Genomic DNA, 13022 nt, shown 5'->3' with positions numbered 1-13022 from the left:
AAAAAAAACAATCCAAATATAGCCAATTGGAGAAAAAATGTCAAACAATCCTATTACAACTAATTGGAGAAAAATATTAATGTGAAAGAAGGAATGACTTAGATTGTCATTTATTAGCAAATACTTGTTTTGTTGTATCATATACATGTTTTTTAATCACCTATTTATCTTTTGATCTATTTGTTTTATTTCAAATATATCATATCACAAGTTAAAAAGAAAAGAAAAGAAAAGAAAAGAGATAGTTTCCTATCTAAAAACACTTGTTATTGTTTCTGTAATTTAATCAACAATTGAATTAAGTATTAATAGTTCAATTACTAAAGGAACATATGATGATATTATGTTCAAATTGATTAACAATCATCTAATTGCCCTCAATTGGTAAAAAAATTATGAAACTATAAGGATGAAATGTGTTTTACATAAACTTTAGGGACAAATTGGTCAAAATCATAAAATTATTAGGATGAAATATGTTTTGGATGAAATTTTAAGGACGAAATTGGTTAATACCATAAACATTAAGGATGAAAAGTGCATTTTTCCCAAAACTGAATAAAGGCTAGCACGAAAAGGAGGCGTGTATTTCACGCCTTTTAACTCCCTCCTTCGCTAACTTGAAAGGACAGCATCTCGGAGAAAGGGATTCGCAGTTGTTCCTCCTATGGCGACAACCGCAAGGCGGCCTCCTCCTCCTCCTCCAGCCTCGGCAGCGGCAGCGGCAGCGGTTTCGATCTCATCAATTCCGTCAATTCTCAAAGCATATTCAATTCCTCTTATTCTCTTTGGTATCGCGCTCTTTTTCCAGCTCGTCGTCACCCCTGGCTCCTTTCCTCCTTCTCATTACGATGGTAATTCTCCGCTATTATTTTGTATATATGTTTGCATGAATTTAAAATTCGAGTATCAGTTGAGGAAAATGAAAAGTGTGATTATGCTTGAAATGAATGTAGTTTTGGGTGTTAAGAAGTATGCTTCAGTTGAAGAAGTCACTCAGGCTTACGAGAAGCTCACTTCCACATGGTAATTTCCAATTTTCGTTGGTTCTTTTTTGTTTACCTTTTGCTTTCGGAACTGTTTAGTTACTTCTCAGTTGATATCTGGCTGTAAATTGTTTTTTTTCTTGTTTCTTTTTTCAAAGCATAGTCGTGTCATTTTCTTTTTTGGTACAGAAGAATTTTGAAATTGTTTGATTCAACATCTTATATGTGTTAATCTATCTTGATGTATGCCTTTCTTTTTAGTCAGTCTATTTGGGATTAGAAAGAATACCAAACTGGCAAAACTTAAGATTTATACAATATAATTTTTTGAGTTGGAATCAAATGATTAATTGAACGCTTTTCATTTAAAATTTGCAGGTTTTGTATAGTAGAAGGTACAGTCATTTTTTGGGTAAAATACAGCTCACAATGCTTTTGAACTATTATATGGGTTACATTAATTTATCTTCTGTAATATTCTCAAAGTTTCAACATTGCAAATAGATTTCAGCCTTTTTTTTTTTTCAATATTGTTTTCTGGTATTAAGGTGTTGTCACATGACTGAACTTTCTCATTTTCAATTAGGATATATGTTAGGTGGATTTGCATTCTTTCTTACCAGAAAGTACAACCTATAAAAAGGAGATGGTTGTGGCACGAAGTTTTCTAAAACAAATCGGGTTAAATTTTTTTTTCTAAAAAAAATTGGGTCTTGTAGCGAATTGTTGATACTTATGGGTAACAGCATTTCAAGAGACAGCTCAAAAAAAAAACATCGAATGCTTTGATACTGGGATACAAAATTCCTGATTGTCACATATACTTAATATGAGGCAATGCCATAATGCTGAACATAAATTTTCTTAGTGCCAAATCTTGTCTCATTTTGTTTTTAATTCAGTATCCACATTGTCAAATGTTGTAATCCCGACCTTCGCTTTTCCAACAGTTGTAATATCGATAAATCCTTAATTAACTTTTGTTAGCATGAAAAAGTCATGATGATTTAGTTCTATATTCTTCTTTTTTGAGTTGATTTTTTCTATTGTAGCACAATTGCTGTAGTTTTACCTTTATTTGTGCTACTTCTTGAATCAATGTCGCATATCTCAATGGTGATGTCTCTTTTCTATCATGAAGTTATCTTCTTTAACTTAAAATATAGCTAGCTTCTGAGTCATCCTTTTCTCACTGATCAGAAACAGCCATTGTTTTCTCTTTCACCTTACTGGTTTTGATTTATAAGATTGACATTTGTTTGAAGCATTCAGTGTCTGCATTATGATCTTGTTCTTGTACCCTCTGTACTAACTTAGTGCTGTCCTCTTATTCTTCAGTCCTGTTTCCCTCTCGTTGATTTATTTGTTTCCTGTCTTTTTTGCTTCTAGCCATTGTTTTCCTCCTATGGATTCTTTGTTCGTTCAACATAGAGCTCTAAATTCTTATATGCATCTTATTCTTTTCTTCCATTGGAGCTTACTTTGTTTATGTACAAAATTTGAGTTAAATATTGTTCTTTTCGCAGCCCCAAAATCGTCATATATGAAAATGTTTCGCATATATTGAAGCTAAACTGAACAAAATCATATTTTTATGTAGTCATTTTAGAAAATTGCATTTTCTGGGTTCTGACTGGGGGACATGTATGTATTTTTGCACAGATTATGTGGATAAAGTAGCTCTTTTACCCCTAATCTTGTTCACCATCTGATGCTGTATACTTCAAAACACTATGAGGCACCAGCAGGGTTCCACGTAGATAGTCATATCGAAGTTTGTTAATCCAACCATTGTGCACCGTTCTTTGAATTATATGAATCCTGAATTTGATTTAAGATGTTTCCTCTGCTCTATTGTGCTTCTATAGCTTATAGTTTAAGATTCTAGTTGCTTAGATCTTAAATTCTAGTGCTGAATTGAAAATCATATGTAACCTAATTATAATGTTATTTTTAGGGATTCAAGTGTTCCAGTTCCTTCTGTGTTCGATGCTGTTAAGGTATGTTATTTGCCTTCACTACTTAAACTTTGACCTGATATGTAAATTTATTATATCTGTATATTTTGGCCTTATGTTTCAGCATTCTAGCAAAAAACATGTCACATCTTGGTTTCTTTCTTTGAAGTATTCTGGGGAGGTGCCTATGCATATGGAGATGAGGTTCGAGAATTACTGCAGTGCACACACATGGGGACTAAAAAGAAAGCCATAAACTAGGAAAGGATAATGTGAAAAAATTGTCATGCGTCTTTCATCTCTCTCTCTCTCTCATAATAATAAATTTGTGGTCTTTAAAGCAGGGTTCAAAGAGTTGGCTGAGTCTGAGTTGATTTGGCATAGTCTTTACTGGAACTGAGCTTACTGCACTGATAATGCACCCCACATATACTGATAACACCAGACTCTGCATCTAATTGTACTTGGTGATTCCAGGCAATCATCCAAGTCAGTTCAAGATGACTTATGAACCAAAAACCATGAAATTTTGGGGCACGAGCCATGCACTTTGATGCAAAAAAGTTCAACTAAGAATTGAGGAAATAAAGTAGGAGCTGTTGACGCCAATCTCAGAATAGCTCATGTGAGAGAATTAGTTTAGGTGCACCCACCAAATTAATCCTTCTTGGTACATTTATGGAGTCTTAAGCTAGTGAGGAGGAACTATAGGAAGGATGAGATTACTATGAGAATTGAGAGTAAATTGGGAGAAGCATGATAGAGGGGTTTTGGTTTCACGAGGAAAAATGGAGAGAAAAAGAAGACCACAAAATAGTAGATCCTTATGTCTAGTTTAGCGTTTGCAGATTGCAAGTTGCTAAGTTAATAGAATAAATTTTCTGCCTAACCAAGCAGACCAGAAGAGTTTTTGGCTTTTACCTTCAAAGGTTCCACTTTTGTATAGAGGAGTTTCTTTGCCCCTTTTGACAATGGAAGATAGAGCTTTTCTTTGGGAAGAAAATTTTGGAGTTAGTTCCTTTATTTTCTTTTTGGGGGCCTCTTTTATAGTAGTTCATATGCAGTTTTAAGTTTTTGGATAAATTTTTTAAAGTGTCCCCCTCCCCTTGAGCTAATCAAGTTGAGCTCGAACTCAAAAACATTAAGCTCGCTCGCGAGCTTAATTATATATATATATATATATTTTTTTTTAATTTTTTATTTTAATAGTAAAATTACATATATATCCCTAATATTTATTATTTGTTAAAAATTATTATTTTATTCATTTTTAAAAACAAAATATTTATTTTTTTTAGCTTGACTCAAATTTGAGTCGAGCTCGAGCTTGACATTTTGAGCTCGAGCTCGAGTTCAAGCTTCATAAAATTAACTAGAGGCTCGGCTCGATTGGGCCAAAGCTTGACTCGACTCGGCTCGATTGGGCCCCTACCCAGGGGCACCCCATTGTTTAAGAAGAGGGTACTGATTTGTTAGCTTTTGAGAAAGATCCTTAATAATTTTACATTTGGAATATTAATGTTTTCAAATTTAGCAGATTCATAATTTTTCTTGTACGTATATTTAATCTACATAGGTTTTAGAATCTCATTACATCATTTTAGTAGTTTGGGCATTGATGTGCTTTACAGAGCCTCTTCAGAATGTTTGGAAAACTCCACATATCACAAGTGTGGATTATACAATGTGGAATGTTGGCATATATGTCCTTGTCCATGACTTTGAATTTTGCTCCCAAGGTTATACATATCCCAAAAGCCATGAAAGCTTTTGGATAATCCAGTAATCTGTTTATTTCTTTACCATTGTAAATTCATTGTTCAAGTATGGTATGAACTTTTGGATATGGATTTGCTTGATAACTTGTTTCTTAACTCTGTATAAACCACATTACCTTGGATGAATGTGGTCCAAAAATGATGCTGACCCTGTGTTTATCTGGAAAATCATGTCACTAAATGCTTACTAAAGCCTAAGACAAACTTGGGAGAGCTGGAAGCATCATAGTTGATCACTGGTTTATTCCTTTTTCCATTCAGTAGCAGTTCTCTTATTTAGTGTTTGTTTTGCAGGTGCAATATGCTTTTGAGCTGCTGACGAATGAGTTATGGAAGAGAGATTATGACAATTTTGGGATTGATGAACAATCTGTGAGTCTATAGCTCTCAACTCCATGTTAGAGATCTTCTTTAGTGCTTAAGTTTAATGCATTCTCTATTCCTTTGTCATGTTTTTTGTCTATATTTTGATTGATCAGGTAATGTTTCTGTCTTTGCAGCATGTGATTAACCAGGCCACTGAGCAGTATGCTGGGGCTACTGTTTCTGAAATTAAAAGTCCATTGATGGAGCCCAATTCTTTTGGTTTGTGAAGCTATTCTATTGTATCTCCTGTTCTTTATTTCCCTTTTACCTCCCCCAGTGAGAATGTCAAAGCCTTAACCTCCTTATTTATTTTGCTATGATGCATCTAATGTGATCTATTCTCTTAATCTCAGATCTTGCTGAGCATACTTTCAATGTCATTAACTCTGAAAATTTTCTGTCCCAGTTCGATAGCACAAAAGCATGGCTCATCCAGGTATCTTTACTTTTTAACATGTTGCCATTCTATGTCATGACTAAATGTGATTGATGGATGGAACACAAGCTGGCAAACACTAGGGAAGAATATAGCCAAATATGTTTCCACTAGACAGTCTTAGACAGTAACTAACGTTGAAGAGATATTGAGCATTCACTCGAGATTGTAGCTGCCGTTTAAGAAGATATGCTCACTTTTGTGTTATACAGCTAACTCAAATTTCAGCAGAACTTCCAGTTATTAATTATGCTAAAAAGTATATTTTTCATATATTTCATTGATTTATTTATACAAGTAACTAGGTTAAATGGTCAGCCATGTACAGCTGTATATAGTCTGTAATTACAGACTATATATAGCCGTATTCTTAGACTAATTACAGCTACAGACTAAGTTATTTATTATGCTGAAAGTCTATTTTTCATATATTTCATTGATCTATTTATACAGGTAACTAGGTTAAATGGTCAGCCATGTACAGCTGTATATAGTCTGTAATTACAGACTATATACAGCTGTGTTCTTAGACTAATTACAGCAGCTATCTTAGACTAATAGCTGTGTTCTTAGACTAATTACAGCAGCTATCTTAGACTAATTACATAGCTGTATTCTTAGACTAATTACAGCTAATTCCTACCAACTCTCCCCCTCAAGTTGGGGCATAGATATCACAAATGCCCAACTTGGATAGAGATGCATTGAATAAGCTACTAGTAACAGCATGAGTCATAATATCAGCCAACTGATCTGAACTTCTAGTATAGGGAATTTCAATTGTCCTGGAATCAAGATTATCTTTGATGTAGTTCCTATCAATTTCAACATGCTTTGTCCGATCATGTTGAACAGGATTATTTGCAATCTTAATGGCTGCCATATTATCACAAAATAATACCATAGAATCTTTTGGACCAAACCCAATCTCCTTTAAGAGAATTTTTAGCCAAGAGAGTTCTGTGATAGCATGATGCATAGCTCGATATTCAGCCTCTGCACTAGATAATGAAACCACGTTCTGTTTTTTACTTTTCCAAGACACCAAGTTGCCTCCAACAAAAGCCAAATATCCAGAAGTTGATTTTCTATCCAACTTGCTACCAGCAAAATCAGAGTCTGTATATCCAACCACATCAAAATGTTCGTGTTTGGAGAATAAGACACCTTTTCCTGGAGCTGATTTCAAGTAAGCCAAGATTCGATTAACAACATTCATGTGTTGATCACTTGGATTGTGCATAAACTGGCTAACAACACTGACTGCATATGCTAAATCTGGCCTGGTATGAGTTAAATAGATTAGTCTACCCACGATCCTTTGATATCTTTCCTTGTTTGTTGGAATCTGATCAGAAAAGAAGGCTAGGCCATGATTCACTTCAATCGGAGTATCTATCGGCTCACAAGCAGACATACCAGTTTCAGCTAGGAGTTCCAATGTATACTTCCTCTGGGAAAGGAAGAGTCCTTGCTTGGACCGTGATACTTCAATGCCAAGAAAATATTTAAGAGTCCCCAAATCTTTAATCTCAAATTCTTTGGCTAAGTAGCTTCGAAGGTTCTCAATTTCTTCTTTGTTATTACCTGTTACAATCATATCATCAACATAGACAAGAAGCACGGTAATATCATTGTAGTTACGTTTATAGAATAGCGTATGATCTGCTGAAGCTTGCTTGAATCCATACTCCTCCATGGCATGAGTCAATCTTCCAAACCATGCCCTTGGTGATTGTTTTAATCCATACAATGCCTTTTTTAGTCTGCACACCTTTCCTTCTTCTAGTGTAAACCCCTGAGGAGGATCCATGAAAACTTCCTCAGTCAACTCACCATGAAGAAAGGCATTCTTCACATCAAATTGTCGTAGAGGCCAGTCTAAATTAACTGCAAGTGACAATATGACACGAACAGTGTTCATCTTGGCAACCGGTGCAAATGTCTCTTGATAGTCAATACCATAGGTTTGAGTGTAGCCTTTTGCAACCAGTCTAGCTTTGTATCTTTCAACTGTCCCATTAGACTTGTATTTGACATTGAATACCCATTTACACCCTACGGTCTTCTTTCCCATTGGTAACTCAACCATTTCCCAAGTAGAATTCTTTTGGAGAGCCATCATTTCTTCTACCATTGCATCTTTCCATTTAGGATCATCAAGGGCTTCCTGAAAATGACTAGGAACATATACAGAAGACAACTGAAGAGCAAATGTCAAGTTAGCCTTAGACAAACGGTGATAGGATATAAAATCAGAAATTGGATAAGAAACATTGGAAGCTTTTGAAAAACCAAGTCTATCAGGTTCTTTTCGTTCACGAAGAGGATATCTTCTATTCTGATCAATATTAGGATATGGGTCAAGACTTTCAGAAGAAGTACATACCTTACTGTCAATCTTGGAAGATTCATTCAATAGCATGGTAGTATCATCAAGGGAGGTACAAGAATCAGAAGGCATAACAGAGATATCTTTTTTCCTCCTAGAATATCCTTTCTCAAAGAGATGAGCTGGTCTCTCACTATTAGTTTCAATTTTATTTTCCTGACCATCATCTAAAACTAAGGATTCCCCATTTTCCTTTGCATTTTCTATACCTGAGATCCATATCCTTTTTTCTTCTAGCCATTGTTTTTCCTCTTCTCTACTTTTAATCTCCCCCTGAAGAGGAACCGCAGATATATGTCCAGAAAAATAAGACTCATTTTCACAAAATTGAACATCCATAGACACATAGTAGGTTCTTGTAGGAGGATGAAAACATTTATATCCCTTTTGTGAATTAGAATAGCCAAGGAAAACACATTTGATAGCACGAGGATCAAGTTTATCTCTATGATGGGAATGAACATGAACATAACATACACAACCAAAAACCTTTGGACAAATATTAAGAGCAGAAGGAATAGAATGAAATTTAGATAACATTCTCAAAGGAGTTTGGAAATCAATAACCTTAGCGGGCATTCGATTAATGAGGAAAACAGCAGCCATAATAGCTTCAGCCCAAAAATGTTTTGGAACATGCATAGTAAAACATAAGGCTCGTGCTACTTCAAGAAAGTGACGATTTTTCCGTTCTGCTGTGCCATTCTGCTGGGGTGTGTAAACACAAGTGGTTTGATGAAGAATGCCATGTTGTATCATAAAATCAGCAAGAGATCGATTCACAAATTCACGACCATTATCAGAATGAAAAACTTTAATTCTAGTGTTGAATTGAGTAAGAATCATGTTATAAAACTGAGGAATAATATGACAAACATCACTCTTAGATTTCATCAAATATACCCAACTGACTCTAGTACAGTCATCAATAAAAGATACAAAATATTGATGTCCTGAAGTAGAAGTAGTTGAGAAAGGACCCCACACATCAGTATAAACACATGAAAAAGGAGTGACACTTTTATTAAAACTAACTTTGAAAGGAACACGATGGTTTTTTGCATAAACACATTGTTCACATCTTAAGCTAGAAGTTGAAATATTGGAAAATAACTTAGGAAACATATGCTCTAAATAAGAAAAAGATGGATGTCCTAGTCGACGATGCCAAAGGATTATTCTATGTCTGATGTCCCACTTTTTGTTTGAAAACCTCGAGTAGATATTGTTATGCCTCGATTGTCTTCCCAATAATATAAACCATCCCTCTCCTTAACAATGCCAATCGTCATCTTCGTAAGATTGTCCTGAAAAACACAATGAGTAGAGTCAAAAATGACAGAACAGTTAAGATGCTTTGTTATTTTACTAATGGAGAGGAGATTATTTGAGAGTTTAGGTGCAAGTAAAACAGAGGACATAGAAAACTTTGGTGAAAGAGACACATTTCCAGCGCCTATGATTGGCGTAAAATTTCCATTAGCAACCTGTACAGACTTCACAGGTGGAGATGCAAGAGAGTCAATGATAGAAGAGTTACTAGTCATGTGATCAGTAGCCCCTGAATCAATAATCCAAGTGCTAGGATGAGCAGAAATAACAGACAAACCAAAAATACCTTCTTGAGAAGATGCCCGAGACACATGAGAAACAGAAGATGGAGTTGTGTCTATGGCAGCAACATTTTGAGCAACAGTATTATGAACAAATTTTTTATTTTTTCTCTCAGCTTGCTTAAGTTTATACCATTCTGGATAGCCATGCTTCTTCCAACAAGCATCAATTGTATGTGTATTCTTATTGCAGTAGGTGCAAAATCGAGACTGAGAGGCTGTAGAATTTCCATTAATGGCAATAGGAGTGCTCTTTTGAACAGTTAGAGCTGAAGCCTCAAAGTGTGATTCTGCTCCCATGGCAACTTGTCTTTGTAGTTCTCTACGAACCATGGAGTAGACTTCTTCTAACCTTGGTAAAGGAGAAGTACCTAGAACACGGCTGCGAACTTGATCTAATTTATTATCAAGCCCAGCAAGAAAAATATACACTCGATCTTCGGCAATACGATTTCTATATTTTTCAATATCAGCAGCACATGTCATGTCATTGGGCCGTCGATAGTCGAGCTCCATAAATGTTGAGTTTAATTCGTTGTAATATTCTGCTATAGGCCGACCATCTTGTTGTAAATAAAAAGTCTTCTTCATTAGTTCATAAACTTCAGAGGAATCTGATACATCAAGGTAACTTCTTTTTACAGCATCCCAAACTTCCTTTGCTGTGCCGCATTGTACAAAGTGAGATATCAGATTATCACTCATTAAACTAATAAGCCAAGATTTGACAAGAGAATCTTCAGCTTCCCATTCATCATAACTTGAATCATCTACTGCTGGTGCAGCCTTTTTTCCATTAATATAGCCCATTTTTTTCCTTCCAGCAATATGCATCTCCAATATCTTGGACCAAACGCGATAATTAATGCCATCCAATTTAATGTGGATGGAAGAAGAAGCATCTTGTATGGTTAGAGTGGAGAGATTCTTGCTGTTAGGAGATTCAACATCAGGTTTGGTTGACATATTGTGATGTATTTAGTGTTTTAGAGAAGAAATTTCAGCAGTGTGGGCTATTGAAAGAATGGCTGGAATTTTCAGAGAAGAGGAGAGCAAGGAAAAACCCCAAAGCTCTGATACCAAGTTATTTATTATGTTGAAAGTCTATTTTTCATATATTTCATTGATCTATTTATACAGGTAACTAGGTTAAATGGTCAGCCATGTACAGTTGTATATAGTCTGTAATTACAGACTATATACAGCTGTATTCTTAGACTAATTACAGCAGCTATCTTAGACTAATAGCTGTGTTCTTAGACTAATTACAGCAGCTATCTTAGACTAATTACATAGCTGTATTCTTAGACTAATTACAGCTAATTCCTACCAACTGACTATATACAGCTGTATTCTTAGACTAATTACAGCAGCTATCTTAGACTAATTACATAGCTGTAGTCTTGAACTAATTACAGCTAATTCCTACCAACTCTCCCCCTCAAGTTGGGGCATAGATATCACAAATGCCCAACTTGGATAGAGATGCATTGAATAAGCTACTAGTAGCAACATGAGTCATAATATTAGCCAACTGATCTGAACTTCTAGTATAGGGAATTTCAATTGTCCCGGAATCAAGATTATCTTTGATGTAGTTCCTATCAATTTCAACACGCTTTGTCCGATCATGTTGAACAGGATTATTTGCAATCTTAATGGCTGCCATATTATCACAAAATAATGCCATAGGACCTTTTGGACCAAACCCAATCTCCTTTAAGAGAATTTTCAGCCAAGAGAGTTCTGTGATAGCATGATGCATAGCTCGATATTCAGCCTCTGCACTAGATAATGAAACCACGTTCTGTTTTTTACTTTTCCAAGACACCAAGTTGCCTCCAACAAATGCCAAATATCCAGAAGTTGATTTTCTATCCAACTTGCTACCAGCAAAATCAGAGTCTGTATATCCAACAACATCAAAATGTTCGTGTTTTGGAGAATAAGACACCTTTTCCTGGAGCTGATTTCCAGTAAGCCAAGATTCGATTAACAGCATTCATGTGTTGATCACTTGGATTGTGCATAAACTGGCTAACAACACTGACTGCATATGCTAAATCTGGCCTGGTATGAGTTAAATAGATTAGTCTACTCACGATCCTTTGTTATCTTTCCTTGTTTGTTGGAATCTGATCAGAAAAGAAGGCTAGGCCATGATTCACTTCAATCGGAGTATCTATTGGCTCACAAGCAGACATACCAGTTTCAGTTAGGAGTTCCAATGTATACTTCCTTTGGGAAAGGAAGAGTCCTTGCTTAGACCGTGATACTTCAATGCCAAGAAAATATTTAAGAGTCCCCAAATCTTTAATCTCAAATTCTTTGGCCAAGTAGCTTCGAAGGTTCTCAATTTCTTCTTTGTTATTATCTGTTACAATCATATCATCAACATAGACAAGAAGCACGGTAATATCATTGTAGTTATGTTTATAGAACAATGCATGATCTGTTGAAGCTTGCTTGAATCCATACTCCATGGCATGACTCAATCTTCCAAACCATGCCCTTGGTGATTGTTTTAATCCATACAATGCCTTATTCAGTCTGCACGCCTTTCCTTCTTCTAGTGTAAACCCCTGAGGAGGATCCATGAAAACTTCCTCAGTCAACTCACTATGAAGAAAGGCATTCTTCACATCAAATTGTCGTAGAGGCCAGTCTAAATTAACTGCAAGTGACAATATGACACGAACAGTGTTCATCTTGGCAACCAGTGCAAATGTCTCTTGATAGTCAATACCATAGGTTTGAGTGTAGCCTTTTGCAACCAGTCTAGCTTTGTATCTTTCAACTGTCTCATCAGTCTTGTATTTGACATTGAATACCCATTGACACCCTACGGTCTTCTTTCCCATTGGTAACTCAACCATTTTCCAAGTAGAATTCTTTTGGAGAGCCATCATTTCTTCTACCATTGCATCTTTCCACTTAGGATCATCAAGGGCTTCCTGACAATGACTAGGAACATATACAGAAGACAACTGAAGAGCAAATGTCAAGTTAGCCTTAGACAAACGGTGATAGGATGTAAAATCAGAAATTGGATAAGAAACATTGGAAGCTTTTGAAAAACCAAGTCTATCAGGTTCTTTTTGTTCACGAAGAGGATATCTTCTATTCTGATCAATATTAGGATATGAGTCAAGACTTTCAGAAGAAGTACATACCTTAGTGTCAATCTTGGAAGATTCATTCAATAGCATGGTAGTATCATCAAGGGAGGTACTATCATTAAGGGAGGTACAAGAATCAGGAGGCATAACAGTGATATCTTTTGTTCTCCTAAAATATCCTTTCTCAAAGAGATGAGCTGGTCTCTCACTATTAGTTTCAATTTATTTTCCTGACCATCATCTAAAACTAAGGATTCCCAATTTTCCTTTGCATTCTCTATACCTGAGATCCATATCCTTTTTTCTCCTAGGCATTGTTCTTCCTCTTCTCTACTTTTAATCTCCCCCTAAAGAGGAACCGCAGACATATGTCC

At 35.6% G+C, this 13022-nt stretch overlaps 1 protein-coding gene across 3 annotated transcripts in view; it reads left to right on the top strand.

The window, feature by feature from the left end:
* Positions 1-584: 584 nt before the first annotated feature.
* The window catches only part of LOC113740277 (uncharacterized), a 28962-nt gene continuing 16524 nt past the window's right edge, over positions 585-13022 (top strand). For 2 of the 3 annotated variants that reach the window (XR_011813214.1, XM_072046272.1), the window contains exons 1-6: positions 585-854; positions 957-1026; positions 2944-2986; positions 5017-5094; positions 5223-5307; positions 5442-5524. Coding sequence is in view for 2 of the 3 variants with exons in the window: in XM_072046272.1 (XP_071902373.1) it covers positions 668-854; positions 957-1026; positions 2944-2986; positions 5017-5094; positions 5223-5307; positions 5442-5524 (546 nt within the window). In the remaining variant the exon portion in view is untranslated. The remainder of the gene's footprint in view (positions 855-956; positions 1027-2943; positions 2987-5016; positions 5095-5222; positions 5308-5441; positions 5525-13022) is intronic. The other variant, XM_027267841.2, reaches the window with a different exon arrangement.

Source organism: Coffea arabica, chromosome 4c, assembly GCF_036785885.1.
Source record: "Coffea arabica cultivar ET-39 chromosome 4c, Coffea Arabica ET-39 HiFi, whole genome shotgun sequence".
NCBI classification, from domain to species: domain Eukaryota; kingdom Viridiplantae; phylum Streptophyta; class Magnoliopsida; order Gentianales; family Rubiaceae; genus Coffea; species Coffea arabica.
This window is presented reverse-complemented; position numbering and strand designations above follow the sequence as displayed.